The 26,255-nt window shown below is 53.4% G+C and overlaps 1 protein-coding gene across 1 annotated transcript in view; it reads left to right on the top strand.

The window, feature by feature from the left end:
* The window catches only part of FARP2 (FERM, ARH/RhoGEF and pleckstrin domain protein 2), a 100,971-nt gene that overhangs the window by 5,696 nt on the left and 69,020 nt on the right, over nt 1–26,255 (top strand). Inside the window, exon 2 of the mRNA XM_069583198.1 lies at nt 5,485–5,695. Within this exon, the coding sequence (XP_069439299.1) occupies nt 5,507–5,695 (189 nt within the window). The 5' untranslated portion in view covers nt 5,485–5,506. The remainder of the gene's footprint in view (nt 1–5,484; nt 5,696–26,255) is intronic.

The following is a 26,255-nucleotide window of genomic DNA, read 5'->3' as shown; positions in this document are numbered from 1 at the left end:
CGGCCAGTACGGCCGCATGAGCAGTGAGGCTCCTGCTCCTGCTCCACCTCCCCCAGCCTCCGCAGACTGCTCCCAGGGCAGCCAGAACCCAGAGGTGGGCTCCAGGTGCAAACCGGGAGGGCTGCAGGAGGAGCTGCCCAGTTTGGGTCCCAGAGAGATGGGGAGACAGCCACCGTACCCCCTCCTTCTCCCTGTCCTCAGGCCAGGCCTGTTGCCTGCAGACGCCTGTGACTCCAGGGCGCTCTACTCGCTCCTGCAGCCGGGGAAGCCCCCAGCGAGCAGGGCGTCAGCTGCAGGCTTCTGTCTGGAGAACTGAGGAGTAAGCCAGGGAGCTGTGGACAGGGGGCCGAGGGGGTGAGGCTGTGGAGAAGGGGCCTGAGGGGGTGACCCCAGAGTTGCTGATGAATTTGTGGGCCCAGCGCTGATCTGTGCCTACATGGGGCTGACCCTGCACCGTTTGCCCGTGGGAACTCAGCTAAGGGGGAGCCCACAGCCCGGGAGCCAGGCGGGCACTGGGGATGGTGCCCAGGGAGGATGGGGCCTCTGCAGGTGGGGCTGATGCTGAGGCCTCCACCCGGCCCTGGCAAGGTCAGTGCCGCTGAACAGAGATGCCTCGATCTTGTGGGATTTAAGTGATGCCAGCGACTCACAGTGCGATGTCTTGTGTTTTGTTTACCTACTTGTGGCGACACTGGCTCTTGGTTGCTGCCCAGGGCCTCTGGTTCGGGCACACGGGGCTGCTGTTCGTCATGGTGTGTGGGTCTCGCTGCAGGGGCTTCGCTTGCTGCGGAGCACAGGCTGTAGGTGCTCAGGCTTCAGGCCTTGCGGCCTGTGGGTCCCGGAGCCTGCAGGCTCAGTAGTGATGGCTCGTGGACTTAATTGCTCTGTGGCACGTAAAATCTTCTGGACCAGGGATCAAACCCACGTGCCCTGCACTGGCAGGTGGATTCTTACCCACTGCATCACGAGGTAAGTCCAACACAATATTTTAACTCTCCAGGACACAATCCAAAATTACCTGACATGCATAGAACCAGGGAAATACCAGCTTGCAGGAGAGAAGACAGGCTACAGCTAAGATGATGCGGATATTGGAATTACTGGACAAAGACCTTGAGGTCAGCAGAACTTTGTCCCCCAAGGCCATCACCCCCAGTGTTACTTCTGAGAACAGGTTATGTTTTGTGGCAAAAGCACTTTGCAAATGTGAGACCATCGACGAGGTTCCCCAGTTGACCTGAGGCATGAGCGTTGCAGACTCCAGAAGCAGCTGCCCTCCCAGCCCTAGCGCCCTGCCAGAGGCGGTTGTTTGGGCGATTCGTCCTCCAGCGTGCTTGTTTGAATGGAAGCAAATGCGTGTGTTCATGGTCCTCTTCACCAGAACCACGTGCCATGCACCCGCTTTGCACCCTGCTTATCCACCTTCATACCAGAGAGGCAGACAGAGGCCTTCCTCTCGTGATGGAAATTTCAGCAGCTTCCTGTGCTGAGGACAGAGGGCTGCGCTTGCCAGTGAGCCACGCGCTCATTTGCCAGCCAAGGGGGACGCAACTGGGGAGCAGACCTTTTTTTTTTTTACATAGACTTCTTTAGAGCAATTTGAAGCTGAAACTCCAGTGGAAGTCCCACAGATTTCTCACACGCCCCCACTCCAGACGTGCACAGCCTTCTCCATCGTCACTGCCCCACCCCAGGGGCGCCTCTGTTACAAACCTGAGTCGACACGTCGTCACCCAGAGCTTCGGCAGACTTTTGAGCTGAATTGCTCCTTTAGAATGGAAATTACACATCACAAGGTGGTTTTGAAGGTTTTTTTTTTTTAATTATTAAATGACAATATATAGGAGCCAAGTTTGTAACACTAGATGTCAGTGGTGGAAATTGTATCCAGCCACCAGAAATAGTTTTAGGAATAAGACTGCAGAACATTTTGTTCAATTAGAGGAAGAAAAGAAAGTGAACCAGGGTCCCTCGTCAGTCCCTGGATTTTGATAGATTCCCTCCAGGTCTCTGGAGAGGGTCCCCCTGAGGAGGTTCCCCTGATCCCTCTGGAGGGGGTCCCACTGGAGAGGTCTCCCTAGAGAGGGTCTCTGGAGAGATCTCCCTGGAGAGGGTCTCTAGAGAGGGTCTCTGGAGAGGTTCCCCCTGGAGAGGGTCTCTGGAGACATCCCCCTGAAGAGGTCCCCCTGGAGAGGGTCTCTGGAGACATCCCCCTGAAGAGGTCCCTCTGGAGACATCCCCCTGAAGAGATCTCCCTGGAGAGGCCTCTGGCAGCACAGGAGCCGCTCTCTGCCCTTTCGAGCCTGCAGGACTGGGAAGCGCTTGCTGTGTGTCTCATCTAGTTTGCATACTCTTGCCTTTTTAGTGTTTATTTCTAAGCACACAGAGCAAAACAAAGTAATTTCTGTTCGGCTGTAATTTATGTAAAGCAGATTCCGTGCATACATTTTTCCTTTCTTCCCATGGTCAGGCTAGAGGAAGCAGTCAGGCTGAGGCAAGACTGTTGAACAAGCAACTTCATGCTCCTACGGGGAGGGTTCTGTCACAGCTGCCCACTCCAGAGTGAGACCAAGGTCGACTGCTGTTTGCAACCTAGCGGTTCCATCTGATTTTCTGAGTTCCTTCCTTCCTGAGTTTTCTTAAGCTAAAAGATGAGTACTCATTAAATGGGAGGTATGTGTGATAGCAAGCAGAGCCCTCCTGGAACGTCCGCGGGAGGGTGCCCATGGGCTCGGGTCCTCTCAGGAGGGTCGTCCTCCTGAGGTAAGCCTCCAGGTGTGAGGGTGTCTTGTGATCCTCAGTCTCGGCTTCAGCCGGGTAGGTGTCTTCCTTTGACCAGGCGGCTATGACTGGGACAGAAGCTTGCTGCTCAGAAGACCTATAAACATGCAGAGGCCATGTTTTAGAATTCCTTGATCCAAGAAAAGTGTTTTTCCATCTATCTAGTGTGGGTCAGACACGACTGAAGCGACTTAGCAGCAGCAGCAAAGTGTGTTACAGTGCGCTGTTAAAACTGCATGGATCAAACACACAGCTTGATGAACCGCGGGGACAGTGACCAGTTGGGCAGGGGAGCTGTGCTGGCCACACCTGCAACGTCGCCGCTGTGCACACCCTGGGGCAGCCCCCCAAGGGGACCCCAGCCCCGGCTCTTCCGGGATAGCCTCCCTGCATGTTCTTCTTGTGTGCCTCGCCTGAATGAGTACAGCAGCTTAGTCTTGCTTGATTTGGGTTTTTTGTTGGCTTTTTTTTTTTTTTTTTTTTGAGAAGTAGGTGTTTAGACATGACTTTCTTGTAATAAGTCAAAGGGAAGAACCTGAAGAAATTTTTTCCATCTAAATGTTTTATGAAAAAATATAAATGAGAATTATACAATGGAATACACGACAGAAGTGATTTAAAACAATACCTTGGCTGTGTATGTTGCTTCAGAATTGCAGCTTTACTTAAAAGGGGAAGGGTCGCTTGGTGCCCACCACTTGTTTCAGAAGGGCCTCTTCTGGTGGTGGGTGAGCTCTGTGAGCCCACCTCGTCTCCCTCTCACCTGTCTGCACACCTGGGGCAGCTGGCAGGTGGGCTCGTCTTCCTTCACACCCTTCTTCCGCGGGAGCGCCTCACGGTTGTGAAGCTGGACCGAAAGCGCTCGCAGTCATGGTTCTCGGCACCTCGTGGACCTCACGCTCAGTGATGCGGAAGCAGGCTCTGCCACGCTGATCACGCCCGTGGCCTGCGCAGTGCCTCGTGTCCTGACGCAGTGCGTGTCTTTTGACGCCCGTGACGTTAACCGCAGTAAGAATTACTTCTCCCAGGGCCATGCAGCCTGGAGGGAGAGCTCTGAAGACGGCCGGTGACCGCCAGCCCGAACCGCCCTTGCAGCTCAGCTGGGTCTGAGCGCGGGGTGAGCCGTTGGCTTGTGTCGGGGGCCGGCTGGGAGCTGTGTCCGGCAGGATGACCAGCTGCCTCGTCACTCTGCTTGTGCTGTGCACGTCTCGATTTCCCAGCACTCTTGACTCATTTTCTGTTTGCTTATTGATAAACCAGACGTGCAAGTCAGTTCTCAACCGGACGGTTGGGAAGGCCTTAGCGGAGTAGGGCTTAAGCAGGAGGCAGCAGGTCACTGAGAAGCTTTTCTGTCTTAATTCAAGAGATAAAAATTTCATGAGTTAATTTGTCTTGATAACAAAATTAACTTGAAAGAAAGAAGGCCAGGGAACTCAGCAGTGAAGCTGGCATGAAATGGAGTGGCCCAGGGGCCTAGTGAGGTTAGTTCTCCAAAGCACTTACTGCAGGCTAGTCGAAGACTTTTCCAAGATGATTAAGCAAACTAAAATAATTTTTGTGGCATCTGCATTCTTTCTTGATTAAACATCTGGCATTTGTTTTTGTCTTACCATGTTTAACCATTAAGTGTGTTTCTTTAAATTGACTTTCATACACAAATAGGCATACTTAAGGGAATTTGCCGTTAAGTAGAAGGTAACTATTAATAAGGACGAATGAAAGCAAGCCTGTATTACTAGATTCTAGCAGATACTTAGCCTAGTCTTTCATTGTTAAAGACAGTGATGAGATGGGCTCTTTTCAACTTAATAGCTTAGAGCTAGAGACCTTTCCCCACACAGCAGGGAGGGTTGGAAGGGCACAGGCCCCTCCCGGGGCACCTCTGACCCTCTCAGACCCTCAGCGTCCTCATCGGTGAGGAGGGCGCGGAGGGTGGAGATGACAGCGAGGTTATTGCGGGGGTGGGGCAGGGCAGTGCTGGCAACAGCAGAGGTGGGGGCTCCCCGCGGCGTGTGCCCCGCTGCCGTCGGAGTGGGGGCTCCCCGCAGCGTGTGCCACGCTGCCGTCGGAGTGGGGGCTCCCGGCGGCATGTGCCCCGCTGCCATGGGGGCGGGGGCTCCCCGTGGCGTGTGCCACGCTGCGGTCTGGCGCCGGGTCTAGAGTCTCCTCCGAACCCCCAGTGACACCTCTGCAGCCTGGAGATGCAGCTGAGAGACCAGGGCTTGCAGGGCTGGCAAAGGCAGCCCCAGCATCTCCATCCACCTTCCTTGCGTTGTCCCCTCCATGTCGGTGGGGTGGGGACCCATGACCCAAGGTGTGCGCACCCATCTACCTTTGCTAGAAGGCCCTGGGCCATGCACACAGCGTGTGGGCAGCACCTGGACCTCTGGGCCGGGGGTGGGAGGAGGTGGCTGGGAAGGAGAGCCAGGTGGCTGTAGGCCACCCTGCTCCAGGGGGCCCCTTTGGATGGCATTGCCCGGCCTACACACCCAGGAGCCATTGGTCCCGGGGCTGCTGCTGGCGGGCATCTGTGCTCCCCCCGCCGGTGTATGAGGAGAAGATAATCTTTCTAAACTGTTTAGAGGTAGTTTAAGACTCGCAGAGGTGCAAAATCAGTGCTGAGAATTCCGGTCTACCCAGTAATTTTCTTATGTTTTAAAACTGAAGTAACTGAAGGTGATTGGGGTTTTCTGTTTGTTTCAGCACACTCCTCAGCTGCTGAGGAATGGGGGAGCTGGAAGGAACATACAGAGTCCTGCAGACCCCGGGGGCACGCCTGGGCACCGCGACCCCCGCGGGCGTCAGCACCCTGGAGCCCGGTCAGGGCCCCCCGGCGAGGGTGGCGCGGCCAGCGGCTCGGACGCACCTCCGCGTGCAGCTGCTGGACGACTCCGTGGAGCTGTTTGACGTCGAGGTAAGAAGCCCACGGGCCTGTGCCTCATGCTAGCTGAAAGTCACGGGCCGGATTCCTCATTGCTGGTAGTAGACTTTGCCTGTTTATCAAGTTGCCTCAAGTAGCTGGGTAACAAAATGCTTGGAAACAGTGAGCCTGGAGAGTGACTTCTGCTGAGTTTCCTTTAAGCTTCTGACACAACGTGGGCATTCGGGAGGCTGGCTGAGGGCCGTGCGGTGCGGGCAGGAACCAGCTTGCCCGCTCCCGAGTCTTGGTGGCCCAGTGGCTGGGTGAGAGGTGCCCCTCAGCATCGCCGTGTGTCCACTTCCTTGTCTGCATGTGGGGGCAACTCCGGGCCCTGCTTCTCGGGGTGGCTGGGTGAGGGCTGAGCGCTCGCACATGAGGAGCCTGGCACAGACCTCGTTTTTCTGGGTCAGCAGTAAGAACACTTTTACTTTGAAAATTCCCTGTAGTAGCTTGCGCTGATAATATTGGCAAAAACAATTGAATATAGCAAACGCTTGAAAAGATTTTTTTCTGATTTCCTAAATAGCATTAGAGTGAATGGTCTTTTAAAAAATTGCTCATTTTCATAAGTGTGTGTGTGTGCGCTTAGTCTCTGAGTTCTGTCTGACTCTTTGCAACCCCACGGACTGTAGCCCGCCAGGCTCCTCTGTCCATGGGATTCTCCAGGCAAGAATACTGGAGGGGGTTGCCATGCCCTCCTCCAGGGGATCTTCCCGACCCAGGGGTCAAACCCGGGTGTCCCACATTGCAGGCAGACTCTTTACTGTCTGGGTCACCAGGGGAGGCCATGAATACTGGAGTGGGTAGCCTATCCCTTCCCCAGGGGATCTTCCAGGAGTCGAACTGGGGTCTCCTGCATTGCAGGTAGATTCCCAGCTGAGCTACCAGGGAATGCAGAAATAAATCATTTTTTCTAGTATTTTTTATTAGTGTAAAGTAATACCTTTGACTGCATTCCCCTGCTCTTAATGTGACATACTAGAGTGAGAATGAACTCTACCTTGAGCAGAGGCTGTCTTGTGCTTGGGGGGAGGTCGGGGCCGCACAGAAGGCGGGCAGGCGTGAGGGGCTGGAGGAAGCTGGAGCCTGCCTGCAGAAAGCGCTGTGAGAGCAGAGTCGAGGCAGGCGCTGAGCGCGGGGAGGAGCAGGCGCTCCCACCCCAGCCCGGAGCCCAGGGCCGGCCGCTCTTGCTCACATGTTCCGTGGCAGGCATCTGGCGCCTGGGTGCCTAGTGTCTGGACCCTGCAGGTTCTTAGGTCCCACCTGAGGAAGAAAGCAAGTATCACTTAATCGGGCAGGTAACTGAAACTGGCAGGACCTGCCCGTCCGCCTTCAGCGACACGCCTGTGTTGCAAGAGGCCGCCTTTGCAGGATAGGGAGTCTGGAGAAGGCACCTTTGCGCCCCGGGGAGCGGGCGGCTCTCTGCTCCCTCTCACCCTCTCACCTTCTCACCGTCCTCCGATGAGTCACCTGGAGGAACCGGTTAAAGTCTGGGAATTAGCTGGGCTTCCAGGTCTCTTCCAGCCCAGTGTTTGGAAGAATCTCCACCATGAAGCTGCCCTGTGGTGAACGTACTCGCTGTGGTCCAGGCTTCAGAGGGGGCTCCCGGGTGCTCAGTGGTGAGAAGTCTGCCCGCCAGTGCGGGAGACGCAGGTGTGACCCCTGGATCAGGAAGGTCCCGGGAGGAGGGCGTGGCGACCCACTCCAGTGTTCTTGCCTGGAGAAGCCCAGGGACAGGGAGCCTGGTGGGCAACAGTCCGTGAGGTCACAAAGGGTCAGACACGACTGAGCGACTTAGCATGCACGCAGGCTTAGAAGAGCTTTAGGTGTTTGAAAGAAAGGAAAGAGGGAAGGAAGGAGAGAAAAGAAGAGAATTTTGCATTATTTAGGGTTTACTTTTGGAGCATCTTTTTTGGTCCTGGTTAGTAGTCTTTATCAACTAAACCTAAGCTCAAAAAAGGAGAAAAGCAGACATTTATTGCTGAGTCACAACTAAGATGTAATTCTTCTCTGGGAAATTCACTTGTAAATCAGAGACTCGATTGTATAAAGGTTCAGAATATATCGAATTTGTCAAAGTCTTAATAAATTGAAATTGCTGTTTCCTGTGATCAGATAGAACCGTCATGTTTGGTATTTTGAGATACTTGGCGGAGTCCAGAAATTAAGAGTCACATTACTGTTGCACGTCATGAGTTGGGTAGGGAACTTTTTAAGTTGCGCCCGTGGTGCCTAAAGTCCGCCTTTCAGGAGAAGCGAAAGTTCAAAATGTATTTTTGTAAATGAGTTGTATTGTTAGTGCCCTATCCTCCACAACTGTGTCGGTGAGCTTCGCTGAGTAACAAACCACCCCTGGGCTCAGTAACCTGAGTGAACTTTTAATGCTTCCTGCACGTCTGAGTGCTGGCTTGGAGGGTCTTCTGGCTTGGCCCGGCCAAGGGGCTAGCACGACCTCACTCCTGAGTCTAGGCCCAGCCGGAAGCTGTCTGCATGTGGCCCTCACCCTCCAGCGAGCTGGCGTGGCGTGGGGATGGGCGTGTGCTCGGGGTGGGAGCCGTGAGGTCCTGGCTGGGGTTCACCCCTGCAGCTTCCGCTGTGTCCCCCTGCTCAAGCAGGCCACCAGCCATCCAGGCTCTGGGGTGGAGAGGTGTGCGGAGTGGGGAGCACTCGTGAGGCTTTCCCAACAGCTGTTGCCAGCGATCAGGACCACGGTCTCTGTGAAGAAAGTGTCCCGGGGCTCTGGTGCTGGTGTCTTGGCTGCTGACACACCTCTCGGGCTGCTTGGGAAGGGCTGCAGAGAAGGTGTGCCCGCCTGCCCCCTTCCCCCGCAGGTCCAGGACGCAGAGTCGAGGCTGGCTTCCACCCGGACCCCCTCCCTCTCTCCCATCACCACCCCCTGTGCCCCGCCGGCACCACCCCCTCACCCAGCAGGCTGGGCCCTGAGAGGCTCGCTGTGGCCCGCTGGTTGCTCCGCGCTGGGGGCTGGTGTGGACATGGGTGCCTGGCGGGAGGTCCCTGGCCAGTGGCCTCTCTCGGTAGCTCAGAGGTGGTCTCGTGGGCCTGGAGCCAGGCTCTGCTGCTAAAGGCAGGTCAGGGCAGCAAGGCTGCGTCCACATGTGGCCCAGTGTGGCCCAGGGCCAGGCAGGGCGCAGACGAGCTGGGCAGGGGATGTGCTCTCTCCCGGGGTGGGGGGGGCTTTGTTTCTCGAGGTGTGGCAGCATCCTCTGGCCTTAGGGACTCGCTTGCGGTTTGTGGGGGTGCTCTCTGGCCGCCCACGCCTACCCCGTGTGCTCGTTTGGTTTACTTCCCACCGAGTGTCCCGGGGGCATGTCTGTGGGCCCGCAGGGCTGATATGCTGACCTTCCCTCCTGGTGCAGACGGTGGTGCAGTGGGCAAGGCCCACGGGGACGCCGAAGGTTCCGTCTCAGGGGCCGAGGATGCAGGTAGCAGTTTGGTTATTTTTGAAGCGTTGTCTCTGCCTCTGTGAGAAGCCCCCCAGGCCGAGTCTCACGGGCAGCCCCCGCCCTGCTCCCTGCCCCCCAGGCCGCAGCTTGTCCCCTCCCCCTGGAGCCCCGGCTCCGCCCACCACCCACGGGCCCCCTGCATGTCCCTGGACCCCATGCTGCCACCCGGGCACCCCACAGTCAGCCTCTCCGAAGCTGGGCTGCTGTCTCCAGAGCAGCGGTGCGCACGCCGAGCAGCTTCACTGAGGTGTGGCACTCGTAGCCGCACGGCCGCCCGCGTGGAGCGCACAAGGCGGCTCTGCCACAGCCGCACACAGCCACCACCACGGTCAGCTCCCCGGCGTCCCATCCTCACGGGGACCCCGGCGCCCTGCAGCTGCCACCTGCCTCCCTGCCAGTGCTCCACCCTCGGCCCTGCCTCTGAGCGTCCGGGACGCGCATCTTGTCCCCCGAGACGTGAGCGCCGTGGGCTGCTTCTGAGGGTTGTGCGAGGCCCTCTGTGGCTGGCTTCCCCGAGGCGTGGTGTGTTAGGGTCTCCTCTGTGGGGCACGGTGGGCAGTACTGTTTCCCTTTTGCTGGTGGAATCACACTCCATGGCGCCTGTGGGGAGAGAGAAAATCAGCCAAACACCGCACGGTGTCTTGCTCCCGCCCGTGACAGCTGAGTCCGCTGCCCCTAGGCGTACATGTCGCCACCTCCTCGCGTGCCTGCGGGTCACATTTGCTATGTAAACACGTGTAAGCCCCGCCCGAGAAGCCCTGTGTTGCCTTGCGGCCGTGTCCGCTGCACAGCCACGAGAGCAAGCAGTGTGTCTGCCTTCCCTATGGCCCCTCGACTTTTCTTCCCGTTTCCCCGCTCACGCCTTGCCTACCGCAGCTTTGGCGAACCGTGTGAGCGGCGGGACGGTACCGACAGGCCCGTTTCCTGCTCCACTGTCAGCTGGGGTCGTTCCCCCCGGGCTGTGGCGGACACTGCTGCTGTGAATGGCCGTGTGCACATCGGGGGCACGTTTGTCTGTGTGTCTGGGCTGTTGCCCATGCGTGAGCACTCAGGGGCCCACTGCCTTCCAGGGGGGCTCCCCGTCTCCCTCCCACCAGCGAGGCCTCCAGTTTCTCCACGTTCTCACCTGCACTGAGTATTACCTGACTTGAGTCTAGCCGTCCTGGTGGGTTTGAAGTGGTGGGTTCACTGTGGTTTCAGCTAAAATTTTTAAAATTCTTAATGGCTTAAGAAAGGAAGGTTTTGAGCCCCAAATATGAGAATTGTACCATTAAAAAGTCCCCTTTTGGGGTGGTTCCTTGGATTGACGGTGAGTCATTGTGAAGCTCCGCGTCTTGCTGAGCCCATGACCTCACGTGGAGTGAGCAGCTCTATACCCCAGAGTGGTGAGGACCGTAGGGAAAGCAGGCCAGAGACAGGGCCTGCAGGCCTGGGCACTGAGGCTGGCAGACAGCAGGGGCTGCCTTGGGTGATATCTGAAAATACTGAAGTTCCATTTAGCGTGGTCATGCCAATCCCATGGGCGGAGGAGCCTGGTGGGCTGCAGTCCACGGGGTTGCTGGGAGTCGGATACGACTGAGCGACTTCACTTTCACTTTTCATTTTCAAGCATTGGAGAAGGAAATGGCAACCCACTCCAGTGTTCTTGCCTGGAGAGTCCCAGGGATGGCGGAGGCTGTGGGCTGCCGTCTATGGGTCGCACAGAGTTGGACACGACTGAAGCAACTTAGCAGCAGCAGCAAATTTATAGAAGTAGGACCGTTTACTGACACTGTATTTTCAGCTCATGTGTCATAAGTAACAGCTGCCAGTATCTATGAGTAGCTTCACACATGACGCTCACTTGTGCAACAAACTTAAGTTTATTACAGTCAGGTAAGATGATGGAGCAAGATGTGCTTTATGGTTCTTACTAGTTACTAGTTGAAACATCTCTGTTTCATGTAGAAGGGCGGGCGGAGGAGGCAGAAGTCTGTCTGATGAATGCAGGGTGGAGCTTCAGCTGTGACTTATTTTAAGCAACATCGGGCATTTATCGATAGCATTCTTAGCTTCCCGGTCGGTCAGCGGCCAACTTTTTGATCTAGCAAAGCCATGATTTGTTTTCAGTTAATTAACTGAATTCCATGGTTTTTAAATTAGAGATCTGGCCTCGGCTCCGGGAAGTCTTTGTTCTCATCCATGAGAGGAGCTGTCTGGAGGCCGTGCCAGGCCCCTGGCCGTGCACACAGAGGCAGGCAGTGAACAATGCCCAGCTCCCTGCCCTGTCGGCGGGCGCCCTGCAGGGCCTCCCCCGGGCCGTGGGTGCAGCGTCGGGGGGGTGGGGCGGGCACAGAACAGGCCCTTCACTGGCCAGTCAGGGCCCGAGGTCAGCCGTCGCTTCCCTGTTGCCTGCTCTGTGGGCAGAGTGCTACTTGGGGACTGAAAGAACCATCTGGGGCGCAGTTGGGCAGGGGCACCTCTTCCCGGAGTGAGTGCCCGCCTCTGCTGCCAGCTGGGGGTGGGGGCCAGTGAACACGAAGCTTGCTCATGTTCCCTGTTTCCTAACACACTCAGAATTTCCAGAATGGGCTTCCTTTTCTGTGAATTGCAAAAGCTTTGGCTTGAATATGGGACAAGTAGGAGGACAGACGCTGGTCATGAAGTCCCATTCTGCAAGACTTGAAGTTGCTGTTCCAGTAAAAACTTGATGTTTTCTTTCTGGCCAGGAAGACATAGCCAGAATTCCAGAGAGTACCACGGCCAGATGTCTGTCGCCGGTCCCGCACGCACACCCTGAATATGGCAGAGAAACCGCCTCAGAACTCATTTTGGTCTGATCTCAGGAGAAGCCAGTAATTCAGCTTCTGAGGTGGGGATAGTGCAGGCTTCGCCCAGAGCCCTGTGTCTCCAGCCCACGCAGCCTCCGTGTGGTCCTGCCAGCTCTGGAAACCTGTCATTTGGTTTTAGAAAGCTGGTCTCCGTTTTCAGCCCTGAAGCCCAGGAATGTGGCAGGATGAGATGGGCCAGGGGTGTGGACGTTTCCCCAGCTGTGGCATCGAAGCACCAACACACATGGGCGTGCACGCCTGCACACACGCACGCCTACACGTGTGCGCACGCCTGCACGTGTGCGCACGCCTGCACACACACGCCTACACGTGTGCACACGCCTGCACGTGTGCGCACGCCTGCACACGCACGCCTGCACATGTGCGCACGCCTGCACATGTGCGCACGCCTGCACATGTGCGCACGCCTGCACACGCACGCCTGCCCTCGCGCACGCCTGCGGGTTGGCACGTGCACTCTGTCGGATGGGCCAGTGAGGATGACCAGCGGCAGAGGGAAGAGAGCCTGGAGGCGGCCCCCGGGGAACGCGGCCCCGCGCTGCGTTGTGGAGAACAGCCACTGTCTCGGTGTCTCAGCAGAGGGTCCTAGGAAGGACGCGTGCTGACGGGTGTCTGCACCTGGGAGCTGTCCCGAGGACCTGAGACACCCAGTGGGCCTGTGTCCTTGGCCACCCTGGCAGGAGATGGGTGGCAGAGGTGGAGTGGAGGCCCGGTGACGCATCTGGCCTGTGAGCCCCTACCCTGGCTTCACACACTGCCCCCAGAACCCTTGCTCTCCCCACGTGGCACTCATTTCTGACCAGGAAGAGTCCGAAGCCCTCTGTTCCGGGGAGCCCGGGAGAGCTGAGCTGGGAGAGCTGAGCTGGCGCGGCTGCAGATTGCTCTGCAGGTGGCCGCTCTGTTCAGCCTCCCCCTGCCCTCCCCAGCTGCCTGGGCCTCTGCGGGGTCACCTGGCCTGCAGCTTGTCCCCCGCAGTTCCCTTTCCCCGAGGGGGGCAAGCTGCCTTCTCTCTCCCTAAGGACGCTGGGTGGGGCAGCTTGGGACCAAGAGGCAGGTCTCAGCCGGGGTGGCTCGCGGCAGCGTATGTTCCAAGTGTGGGTGCAGCTCTGCTCAGGGCCTGTCCTGACGTGTGGGCGCCTGTCTGCGCCTGTGTGGGCCGCGTGGACCAGCTGGGGCGGGACGGCCTGGGGTCTCCCCGCAGGCCTCCGCGCAGCCGCCCAGCACCCTCCCCTGCCCCCATCTGAGCTAGCACCTGCTCTGCTCGTGGTGAACACTGTCTGGACGTTAGAGGCAGGGCCGCTGAGGAAATTCCTGTGTGCGTGGCCCACACGTGTGCACGTGCGCGGGTGTCCCCAGCGTGGCCCCTGTAGCTGAGGGGCGTGCCCGTCTCCGCCCTGCCCAGGCCCATGAATGCTCGGCTTCTTGGATTTTCTAGGTCATACTGGGCCCATGATTCCTGCTCTGTCTTAAGGGACTTAACTGAGTCACTGATTCCTTTCAGTTGGAGGAAGTCGCTGAGGTTCTCCAGAAAGCTGAGTGCAGGCACCAGCTGTCGTGCCCTCTCACAGAGCGCATGCTGGGTCTCCACTTGTATGGTGTTTGCAGCTTGTGGTTTTTGAGTTCATTTCACTGTTTCCCTACCAGCGTGTCCCCCAGGATTAACCTTGAACCCCAGCCTCGCCCCAGTGAAGCGCTCACAGCTGGCACCTTGGAGACTAGCCAGGATGGCACGCGGGGCTCCCGACGCTGCCTGTTTGGGTCACAGCCGACACCAAGTTCGTGCAAGTCGTGTGTGTTCGTTGTAGAACAATAAGGGTGTTGGAAGGCCCACAGCCAAGGGGCGCCCCGGGCGGGGGCAGCCACGCACAGCGTCTAGGTGCCCCCAGCCTCTGCCCGTGCCTTAGCTCAGCACGCCTAGAATTGGACCACACACGCTTGTAGGCTCTCTTCAGACTTAGCATACTACCTGCGTGTTTCCATGCAACTTCTCCTGAAGGTTTTAACGTCTTTGGAGCTTTCTGGCTTTCAGTTTCTTCAGTGACTCCTCACGCCCGCTCCGCGTTTTCCCTTTAGACAGGTATCTGGAGTGGGGGTTCTGCATCAGCCGGGGGTGTGTGGCCCCCGGGGCCGCAATGGGCAGGAGCGCCTCACACAGCCCTGCCCAGCGGCGGGTGCCCGCGACGGTTTTCATACCATCTCCAGGTTAAGAGGCAGGAGTGAGGTTTGTAGACACAGTTTTATCAAGCTTAGCCGTTTGGGATTTTGTTTTGAGGGATTTTGTGTGTGTGTGGGTGTGTGTGGCCAACACTGTTTTCAGTGTGATGCGTGCATCAGAGACGCAGCACGCCCGCCGTTTCTCCTTGCACAGTTTGGTGGGACCGGGTGTGTGCACGCCGCTGTCGTCCCCGTCACGCTTCCTCCTGTGATGCTGAACTTCCGTCCCCAGGAAACACTCACACCCCCGCCCCCCGACCTGTGACTCTTCTCCTGTGAGCACCTCGTGAGCATGGCGGAATCATGTGCTTGTTCTCAAGCACGTGGGGTCAAGGTTCGCTCCTTTCTGGGCTGATGGTGTCCCGCGGTGTGGACGGAGCACACTTTGCTGAGCCGGTCAGATGCTGAGGGACAGTTGGGCGGCTTCCGTGTTTTATCCTCTCTGGACGTGGGGTGCAGACATTGCCTCAAGACGCTGCTTCCGCTTTGTCTGTTTCCCCCACGCTGGGAGTGCTGGGTCGTGCGGTTGTGCTGTAATCGTTGGAAAGTGACATTCACTCAGTCTGACTCTTTGTGACCCCAGGGACTATACAGTGCATGGGATTCTCCAGCCAGAATACTGGAGTGGGCAGCCTTTCCTTCTCCAGGGGATCTTCCCGACCCAGGAATTGAGCCCAGGTCTCCTGCATCGCAGGCGGGTGCTTTACCAGCTGAGCCAGCAGGGAAGCCCAGGATCACTGGCGTGGGTAGCCTATCCCTTCTCCAGGGGATCTTCCCGACCCAGGAATCGAGCCGGGGTCTCCTGCATCGCAGGCGGGTGCTTTACCAGCTGAGCCATCAGGGGCGCGCTGGCGGGCCCTCCACACTGGTCTCCACGGTGCTGCAGCGCCGTTTCACTTTCTCAGCCACAGCGCAGAGGGTTTCTCACTGCTTCATGTCTTTGCCAACGCTTGTTATTTTCTCTTCCTTTCAAATTTTTCCTTCCGCTCTTTCTCTGCTCCTTCCTTCCTTTTCTGATAGCAGCCATCCTGAGAGATCGGGGATGGCATCTCACTGTGGTTTTGCTTTGCATTTCGTGATGATCAGAGACGCTGAACATCTTTTCGTGGGCTTATTGGCCATTTGTGTGTATTTAGATAGGATATTATTTGTGTGTGTATATATTACTTGTGTGTGTATATATTATTTGGATAAATGTCTGTCCAAGTCCTTTGCCCATTTTTTAATTGAGTTGTTTGGTTTTCTGTTGTTGAGTTTAAAATTTCTCTATATATCCTGGATCTTAACCCCTTATCAAATATGTGATTTGCAAATTTTTCTACATCATATTAGAAGTTTTTAAAAAAACAGGAATTTGATGGTTGGAGAAATACTAAATATATTGTATTTGAAGTAAAAAGAACAAGTCGGGATATTGGAGACACAGCAGCTGACAGCTTACGGTGAAGAAGCAGGAATGAAGGACAGGACACATCCACACGAGGCATGTCTACCCCGGACTGGACGCCTGCGCAGGCCGCCAGCGTGGCTCTGAGCCACGCCCAGGGGCCCTGGCTCTCGGGAGGTGATGCTGTGGAGCCCGGGCACAGGCTCGCAGTGGACCGTGAGCCGATACACCAGGGAAGCTGAGCCCTCAGGCAGTGGGGATGGGGCAGGAGTGTGGGTCCCCCTTAGACAGGAAGGCCTGGGGACGGACCAGCACTGTGGGGCACAGAGTGTGCACAGGACGCCGGGGAGGGGTCCCCGGGGAGGCCCGGGCCCTCCCGTGCTGGCAGCCCCAGCTCCTCACAGGGAAGCACGCCAGGCAGGCATCTGGGCTGTGGGCCGCGGAGGCTGCTGTAAACCCCGCTGCTCCTTGACTCCTGGGTTGCAGTAATTCTGGGCTTTTATTTTTGGCGAGATTTTGACTAGTCATTAAAGAGAGACATAAAGAGCGTCCGTAGGCACCTCCACACTGTTGTTGGACTGCTTTGGGGTGTTCTCTGCACACGTGTTGTGCTTTTGCATGTTTATGTAGTTTGTGTGACTTTGGGGTGTTCTCTGCACACGTGTTGTGCTTTTGTGCATTTAATCCTGTAGTTTATATAACCCGACTTGATTTTCCCACCGTGGCCATGAGGATCCAGCCAGCCCGCAAGGGCTGTTTTCTGGTGAAAATCAAACTGACATTTTCTTGCTCAGCCCTCGGTCCCAAACCCCCTCCTGGGTTGCGCTCTCTTCAGAAGCCTCTGTGTAGACTTCCATCCCAGTTTCACTGTCCAGCCTAAGATATCTTTCTTTAAAGTAACTCTCACATTCCTAATTATGAAAAATACATCCTTTCTTACTGTTCTAAGTTTAGACATTTATAGTGTTTTCTCATAATTATATTTTTTGCATATGTTTACTCCACTAATATGTGACCTTGTGCTTTTTTGCATATTTTGATATTTGAATCTAATGAAGTTAGATTTTTGTAGCAGAAGACAAGCTTTTTTTTTCCCTGTTGAAGTAATTCTCAGTGAGTTCAGTTCAGTTGCTCAGTTGTATCTGATTCTTTGCAACCCCATTGACTGCAGCCCGCCAGGCCTCCCTGTCCATCACTAACTCCCAGAGTTTACTCAGACTCACGTCCATTGAGTCGGTGATGCCATCCACCCATCTCATCCTCTGTCGTCCCCTTCTCCTCCTGCCTTCAATCTTTCTCAGCATCAGGGTGTTTTCCAACGAGTCACCTCTTCGCATCAGGTGGCCAAAGTATTGGAGTTTCAGCTTCAACAGCAGTCCTTCCAATGAACAACCCAGGACTGATCTCCTTTAGAATGGACTGGTTGGATCTCCTTGCAGTCCAAGGGACTCTCAAGAGTCTTCTCCAACACCACAGTTCAAAAGCATCAATTCTTTGGTGCTCAGCTTTCTTTAAAGTCCAACTCTCACATCCATACATGACCACTGGAAACACCATAGCCTTGACTAGATGGACCTTTGTTGGCAAAGTAATGTCTCTGCTTTTCAATATGCTGTCTAGGTTAGTCATAACTTTCCTGCCAAGGGGCAAGCATCTTTTCATTTCATGGCTGCAGTCATTTTCAGTGAAGACAACTTAAAAATCACTTTAAGGCTCTAGATGTTGCTTTCCTTCTGAAAAATATGTTGGAACATGGGCCCCTTTAAATCAAGCATATTAAATCAAGGAGAGTCAGCTTTACAGCTGTTTGCCCCTGGCTTAGATTTACATCAATCCAACATCTATCCTAAAACTGTATAAAAAATTAGAAACATATCCTAAATGTAGCAAAGAATCCAAATTGTATTATGAAACTATAAATTATATATAAGTACTGAGATAAAGTTGGACTGTTAGCATACTAACATAAAGAGTAAAAAAGACATCTCAAGAGACTTTGGTGCTCTTGCTGAGAACACAGGTTCTGCAAAGGGGCTTCAGTTTTTCCTTATTTAGTGGAATCAAATTGGGAGAGACCTCAGAGTGCTGGAGGAGGGCAAGCTTGTTTCAGAAAAAAACAAACTTTATTGCTGTGAATTTTTACAGTTTAGAATTAATGCTCTTATTTTTATCTATGCAGGTCAACTGAATTTATAAAGTAGTAGTGTTTCATACTGGGTTTCTTATTTTTGCCTTTTCCACTGCAGAAAGTTTTTTATATACTTTTTTCAAATTATAAAATGAATACATGCTCCCTGTAAAAAATTCAGTCAGTTCAGTACAGAGGGGAAAAAGGTAAACGCATTTTTCTCCTACAACCAAGAAATAATGTCTTTGACACTTTGGCCTGTTGCCCATTCCGCCTCCCAGGTGATCAGCTGTGCGTGTGCGAGGGCGCAGGCTCACCGTGCCGTCACTCACCGGCCACCAAGCGTCTCCCTGTGTTCACGCGTGCGTGTCTCTTCTCCTCCCGCCTCCTGAAGCCTCTGTGTTGCTAGTGCTGGTGGCCGTAGCGCTGTTCTCCTTGTAAAGGGTACGCTCCTTTCTGGTCTCAGTCATCTTTTTGGCCTAAACTCGACCACGTTTTCTGTAAAGTTCCCGCTCCCACCCTTTTTGCTATTTGCCATATTCCGGTACAACCACACCGTTCTTTCACTCTGACCCTTTCTGTATCATTTGCTTCTGCTATTTTTCTTTTGTGCAATCTAATGACCAACATTGAGTGCTTACCACCTTCCAAGTGCGTTCTAAAGCACTTTGCATGTATTATTTAATTTCCCGCTTAACCATTCAGTTCAGTTGCTCAGCCGTGTCCGACTCTTTGCGACCCCATAAATCGCAGCATGCCAGGCCTCCCTGTCCATCACCAACTCCGGGAGTTCACTCAAACTCACGTCCATTGAGGCAGTGATGCCATCTAGCCATCTCATCCTCTGTCATCCCCTTCTCCTCCTGCCCCCAATCCCTCCCAGCATCAGAGTCTTTTCCAATGAGTCAACTCTTCACATGAGGTGGCCAGAGTATCGGAGTTTCAGCTTTAGCATCAGTCCTTCCAAAGAAATCCCAGGACTGATTTCCTTTAGAGTGGACTGGTTGGATCTCCTTGCAGTCCAAGGGACTCTCAAGAGTCTTCTCCAACACCACAGTTCAAAAGCATCAATTCTTTGGTGTTCAGCTTTCTTCACAGTCTAACTCTCACATCCATACATGACCACTGGAAAAACCACAGCCTTGACTAGACGGACATTTGTTGGCAAAGTAATGTCTCTGCTTTTGAATATGTTATCTAAGTTGGTCATAACTTTCCTTCCAAGGAGTAAGCGTCTTTTAATTTCATGGCTGCAGTCACCATCTGCAGTGATGTTGGAGCCCCCAAAAATAAAGTCTGACACTGTTTCCCCATCTACTTCCCATGAAGTGATGGGACCAGATGCCATGATCTTAGTTTTCTGAATGTTGAGCTTTAAGCCAACTTTTTCACTGTCCTCTTTCACTTTCATCCGGAGTCTCTTTAGTTCTTCTTTGCTTTCTGCCATAAGGGCGGTGTCATCTGCATATCTGAGGTTATTGATATTTCTCCCAGCAATCTTGATTCCAGCTTGTGCTTCTTCCAGCCTGGTGTTTCTCATGATGTACTCTGCATATAAGTTAAATAAGCAGGGTGACAATTTATACAGCCTTGACGTACTCCTTTTCCTATTTGGAACCAGTCTGTTGTTCCATGTCCAATTCTAACTGTTGCTTCCTGACCTGCATACAGGTTTCTCAAGAGGCAGGTCAGGGGGTCTGGTATTCCCATCTCTTTCAGAATTTTCCACGGTTTATTATGGTCAACACAGCCAAAGGCTTTGGCATAGTCAATAAAGCAGAAATAGATGTTTTTCTGGAACTCTTGCTTTTTCGATGATCCAGAGGATGTTGGCAATTTGATCTCTGGTTCCTCTGCCTTTTCTAAAACCAACATCTGGAAGTTCACGCTTAACCATTAGCAGCATTATTATTAGTTTTTGTTTTATAATTGAGGAAATTGAGATACAGGGAATTTTTAAGTTATGCAGTACTGGGAGTTCCAGCCAGGACAATTAAAACAAGGGAAAGAGTAAGAAAAAATGAAGTGAGGGAATCCATATTGGAAAGGAAAAAGTGAAACCATCTCTTGTTTACAGATGACATTACCTTTAATGTGGGAAATTCTAAGGAATCTACCAAAAAACTATTAGAACTATTTGTTGTTGTTGTTCAGTTGCTCAGTCATGTCCAACTGTGACCCCATGGACTGCAGCACGCCAGGCTTCCCTGTCCTTCACCATCTCCCGGAGCTTGCTCAAACTCATGTCTATTGCGTCAGTGATGCCATCCAACCATCTCATCCTCTGTCGTCCCCTTCTCCTCCTGTCCTCAATCTTTCCCAGCATCAGGGTCTTTTCTAAGGAGTCAGTACTTTGCATCAGGTGGCCAGAGTATTGGAACTTCAGCTTAAGCATCAGTCTCTCCAATGAATATTCAGGATTGATTTCCTTTAGGATTGACTGGCTGGATCTCCTTGCAGTCCAAGGGACTCTCAAGAGTCTTCCCCAACACCACAGTTCAAAAGCATTAATTCATCCGTGCTAAGCCTTCTTTATGTTCCAGCTTACACATCCATACATGACTGCTGGAAAAACCATAGCTTTGACTAATGGACCTTTGTCAGCAAAATAATATGTCTGCTTTTTAATATGCTGTCTAGGTTTGCCACAGCTTTTCTTCCAAGGAGCAGGCATCTTCAACTTTCATGGCTGCAGTCACCGTCCGCAGTGATTTTGGAGCCCAGGGAAATAAAGTTTGTCACAGTTTCCATTGTTTCCCCGTCTATTTGCCATGAAGTGATGGGACCACTGCCATGATCTTGGTTTTCTGAATGTTGAGTTTTATGCCAGCTTTTTCACTCTCCATATTTAAAACTGCTAAACAAATTCATTAAGGCTGAAGGATACAAGATCAATATATAGAGATCAATTATATTTCAACACATTAGCAATGAACAATCCCAAAATAAAATTAAGAAAACAGTTGAATTTACAATGGTATCAAAAAAAGAATAAAATTCTTGGGGAAAAATTAAAAGAACCTGAAAACATATGCTCCTTGATGGTCAACTGCTAATTTCTTAAAGGGGAAATCTGTAGTTTTAACCCACAAAATAAAAGCAGTGAAAAGGCAGTGAGGGGCTTTGCTGGTGGTCCAGCGGTTAAGAATCTGCCTGCCAACGCAGGGGACACAGGTTTGATCCCTGGTCTGGATTCCACATGCTGCAGGGCGGCCAGGCTCAAGCACCACAGCTCCTGAGCCCGTGCTCTGGAGCCTGGAGCTGCAAGTGCTGAAGTCTGAGCATTCTAGAAGACTGTGCTCGGCAACGCGAAGCCCCCGCAGTGAGAGGCCTGAACACCGGGGCAGAGAAGAGCCCGTGCTCGCCTCGCCTGGAGGAAGCCCAGGAGCAGCAACGAAGACCGGACACGGCAGAGATTTCAAAAATAAATAATTTTTTTTTAAATTGCAAATTCTCAAGCACAATAAGTTTCTAATTAAGTTACCATCCAGTGATTTTTTTTTAATTTATATAGTCAAATTATCCTCGCTTTTGTATTATCTATCCATTTTCCTTTATTTTGAAACTTAAATCACAGTGGCATTTATGTTGAATCCAGCTATAAAAATATTCATCATTTTTAACATTGCATTTTTTTCCTAAAAACTAAACACACTAATATGTGTAACATCCTAAAACAATCAACTCTGTCCATTTGCCTTTGTGTTTGTCTACCAGAAGTACTGATTTGTGACAGAACAAGAGCGGCGTTTTCTCTGAAAAGCTCTATTAATTGCGGGGCGGGAAATGCCTCCATGCAACTAAAACGAGTTCAATGACTCTCACTCTGTGTCTCTGAAAAACATGATCTTTAAAGATGAGTTTTAAATGCCAGAATCAAATGTCAGGAGGAACTGAGCTGGGCTTTCTTTTTCCCTTCAATGAATGGCTAAAGATTAAAATTAAAGATTTGGCTTGGAGAGCATATTCACTGGCATTGCATTAACGGGCGGTGCTTATTACAGTGTCTTGTAACTGCTTATTTGCAGTTGTCCCTCGTGCTTCTAGCCGAGGCAGGGAAGGGAGCTTGCAGCTCAGCTGTGGGAGCCCGGGGGTCCTGCCGTATGTCTCGCCCCCATTCCCCACCCCTCTGGAGTGACCCAATCCTGACGACCACCAGGGCCAGCTCAGCTCAGTCCCAAACGCATTGGAGCTGCAGCAAAACTGGTAGCTAAAAACGAAACAGAGCCTTGGGCACTGACAACTACAAGGCCACTGAAAGAAATGAAGCACCCACATAAACCAGTGGAAAGATGTTCCATCTTCGTGGATCAGCTGACGTACAGCTGCTAGCAGGGCAGTACCCACCAATGACCTGCAGATTGACCGTGACCCTGTGAGACCCCCGCTCTTTCGCAGAATTTGACAAGCTGGTGTTAAGACGTTTGTGGGAATTCAGAGACCTAGAACACCAACAACAATCTCGAAAAAGAAGAGCTGGAGATCCCACACACGAGCGGCTGGACTGTGACAGCGATCCAGGCCACGCCCTGTGGCTGCAGACTCACCCAACCACAGGCAAACCGTGGACACATAACCTGCAGACCCGGAGGGCCCCTCGGGGCCTTGAGCATCTGCGGATCCACAGGGTCCGTGGATACCAGGGACGACCGCATAGTCAGTGGAACAGAATTGAGAGCCCAGAAATAAATCCTTCCGTGAAGTCAGACCTCTGCCTCACCACACACAAGAAATCCTCAAAATGGGCCAGTGACCTCAATGTCGGAGTTACTAATAAAACTGTAGAACTCCCAGGAGGAGACATAGAAGTAAGTTTTCACAGCCTCAGGTTAGACAGTAGTTTCTTAGACATGACACCAAAATCACAAGTGACAAAAACAGATAAATTGGCTTCGTTTTGAAAAAAATTGTGCTAGAAATACCACTACTGTGGCAGTGAAAGGAGTTTTCTTTCTTCATTTTCAGTGATTCCAGCAAGAGGCTGAGGAAATGCAAGTCTGCTCTGCTGTCCTCAGGAGAGGGTTTCCCCACCTTCCCCTCCTGGACATGGCCCTGAATCTGGGCTGTCTTCCAGCTCCGCAGGAATGCCTGTCTGTCATCCAGCTGATGCCCACGCGGGCCTCACCCATTCAGTTCAGGCTGCCTGCTGATCTCTAATTTCTGGAGGGAACTTTTATTTTCCCTTTTATTCTTTAGTTGTTTTTCTTTTCTTGGAAATCTCATTTTATAAATACATTGACTTCTTCTGTTGACCTTTTGAAGGGTCTTCATTTTTCATTTATGTGAAGTTGTTCTGGGTTTGGTCGCCACCTCCCCTCTGTTCATCCGGGATCCGTCTTCCTGCTTCCTGGGTCCACACCTCTGTTCAGGAGTTTGGCGATAAGTATCTGCTCCTTCCTGGTTGTCGGTGCATAAGTTCCAGGCTGATCAGTATCAATACCAGTGGCGTTTTTAAAGCCCGCAGTTGGGTGTTGCAAGCAGGCCTCTGCTCTGCGGGGCTGTGGGGGGTGAGCAGGGGAGCAGTGGGCTCCCCAAGTGCACTCACGTCGGGACCGGCACACCAGCTGGGCCTCCTGTGTATGCGGAAGAAAGAAGAGGAGCGCCCAAGGGGCTCGCCTGGCCGGGAGACCCACGGCTGAGCTTCGTACACCCTCCGTCTTATTTTCCTCTGCTGCCGAGTTAAAGACAAAGAATAAAAACATCGCGGGTGGATCGCCCCGCGACTGAAACCCATCAGAGAGACAGCAGGTTGCTTCCTTGGCTGCCACCAGTGATATAACCTGTGTGAAGACGTGGGGACGCGCAGGCCTCGTTCACCGCCCCGCGCTGTGTGCTGAGCCTCAGCTCTGCTGGGGCAGCGGGACGGGCCTTCCCGCCTCCTGTAGGGAGACGGGCTCCCTTCTCGCTCTTCCCTGCCCCCACCGCAGCCCCGCACCCTCGGGGACCGGTCGGGACACTCAGCCCCACCCCTGGTCCTGGAGCTGCTGGGAGGTGGCTGGGCCGGAGTAGGGGCCCGTGGAGCAGACGTCTGGGCGGGCCAGGTTTAAGCCTCGCCTGGGCCAGCAGCGGCGTGCTGACGCCTGCGCTTGGACTTAGGCGCTCGCTGTGGACCTGGCTTCCCCCCAGTCTAAGCGCTCCGCTCTAGGCTGTGCCGTCCGCTGTTTGAACTGGGAGACGCGGGACGGTTCTCTGCCAGCGGAAACTCACTGGGAATCGGGAGGGCGCACCGCAGAGCCCAGGGCGGCCGGCGGCCCCGCCCCGCCCCGCATACGTGGCCCCAGCTGCGGGGCCGCCGTCCTCCCGTGAGGTCCCCGGCGGGTCAGAGGGCAGGGCCTGCAGGTGCATCCGGGTCACCGCGCGGGGAGCGGACGGGAGGCCGGACGGGAGGCCGGAACAGAACCGCCGGACGGGTAGCAGGTTCGGGGCGGGGTCTGGAGCCCATCTCGCTGAGTGGCTGGAGGAGCTGCCGGAGGAGGAGCAGGGGCACCGGCGGGCCCACGGACGCAGAGCTCTCGGGGTGGCCTCCGAGGACACACTCCCTCCCCGAGGAGCAGGCGGAGGTGCCCTGGCCTTGCGCTCCAGCGGGGCTCCAGGACTGCAGCCGTCAGCGCAGGGGGCAGGGGCCCTGCTCACACGGCGCCTGAGGAACCCAGAGACCCTCCGGCTCGAACGGGCTTCGGAGCAAGGGCACAGCGCCTGGCAGAAGCGCTGCTGGCCTTTCAGAGGGTCTGCAGTGCGAGGGGCTCCAGCTGCCTCTGGGTCACGAAGTCACGGTGGCTGTGCCCTGTGATTCACAAGCAGAAGTCTGGGACTGATCTAATTATTAGACGGAAAAACCATACGTCCTGGGGCTCACAGTGGAGACGTGGGTTTGGTAACAGGAGCAAAGACGGAGGTCCTGTCATTCGGCAAACGAGCTGCAAAGGGCACATGGAACAAACAAGTGGAAGGACGGAGTCAAGCATTGTCAAGAAGCATTTTCCCGCACTTCGCAGACAAAGAATAAAGAAGCACTTTGTTAGTGAAGCTTCTGTAGCCCGTTTCCATCCAGACAGAATTTTTAATGGTACTTTTGTTTATGTAAGTTTTTGACAATATGCTTATGTCTAAGCTTGCAGACGAGCTCTGCTTTGGAGACCAATTGGAAAAACGGAAACTCTGCACCACACACTTGTAGCGGGTATTTTCTGTATTATGTCCTTAGCGCCGTGTCTCTCCAGCTTGGCGTTGGTGTCCCAGTCCCGGTTCAGGCTGTGGAGTCGGTCTCTGTGGTGTCTGTTGGGGGCGCAGGTTCTCAGGGCGCCTCCACATGGTCAGACAGCCCCATTCCCTCTGACCACCCCTGTGGGCACAGACCGTGGGGACCGCAGTCCGACTGATGGTCAGTGTCTGCATTTTTAGGGACAGAAGGTGAACCCTGAGTGCGGCAGCCGTGAGAGGCCACAGCCGCGTGGGGTGCTGGCTGCTCTCGCGGAGCTGGCCCGGCAGCACACCAGTTATCTTTCCTTTCATCGTCTTGACCGTCGATGCCAGGACGGAGGGCCCTCGCGCGTCTGGGAGCGGCCTGGATGCCAGGAGTCTGCCTCCTGCTTCCCTTTCCCGATCTGTGTGCAGCCTGCCTGGTCCCTCACACGTTTCTTGTCCTCTTGTTCGTGGTGGATCACTCCATCTTTTAACAAATGACACTGGACTGGATGTCAATATTTATGGTCACAACTGAAGGTTCTCAAGGCAAGAATATGGAAGTGGTTTCCATTCCCTTCTCCAGTGGACTACTGCCGGGGTCCAGCCCCAGTGGATCCAGGGTGATTTGAAGGTGGAGACGGAGTCGGCGTCTTTGGAAAAATACATATTTAATCACAGATATAGAGAGATTAGAAAAGGATAGTGTAGTAGGAAGATTAGTGGAGAAAAAGAGGCTGATAACTTGGTCTACGTGGAATAGCATCCATGCTCCAAGATGGGAATTCGACCAGAAAAACGGGAGCAAGAAAGAAGCGACATAGGGGAATCAGTCTTTCCGGAAACTGATCCGATTTCTTTATTTTTGGGTTTGCTTATATACCTTTTGTTACACATAGGGATGAATAGAGTCACGCGGGAGTCAGCAGTCCTGACCTTTATCAAAATCAGGTGCTTCACAGAAATGTATAAAAAAGGTACATCATCTTCTGGCCATGAGTGAGACCTGCTGACATTTTATGATCCTTTCTTTCTGATAACCAAAAAACTTATTTCTTCCAAGGGTGTTTTTTCTTAAACCAAGCACCACCCTCCAAGTAAAGTTACATTCCTATAGGGTGAGGGTGTAGTGAGTTACAATCAAGAAAGGAATTTATTTAACCCAAGGTTAACATGATTAGTCTTAAAGGTTAATACTTATTTCTCCTATATGTTAGTTATATTCATTATAAGGGTAGGGAACATGGAGATTTAGCAGCAAACATCAGCCCAACAAATGAAAATCCTTTCACCAATGCTCCCCTTAAGATCTATTTAGTCTTAAGATAGTGATAAAGTTACATTTTTA

Source organism: Ovis canadensis, chromosome 1 (assembly GCF_042477335.2).
Source record: "Ovis canadensis isolate MfBH-ARS-UI-01 breed Bighorn chromosome 1, ARS-UI_OviCan_v2, whole genome shotgun sequence".
In the NCBI taxonomy this organism is placed as follows: domain Eukaryota; kingdom Metazoa; phylum Chordata; class Mammalia; order Artiodactyla; family Bovidae; genus Ovis; species Ovis canadensis.
The sequence above is the reverse complement of the archived record's forward strand: the minus strand, read 5'-3'. Positions and strand labels throughout refer to the sequence as shown.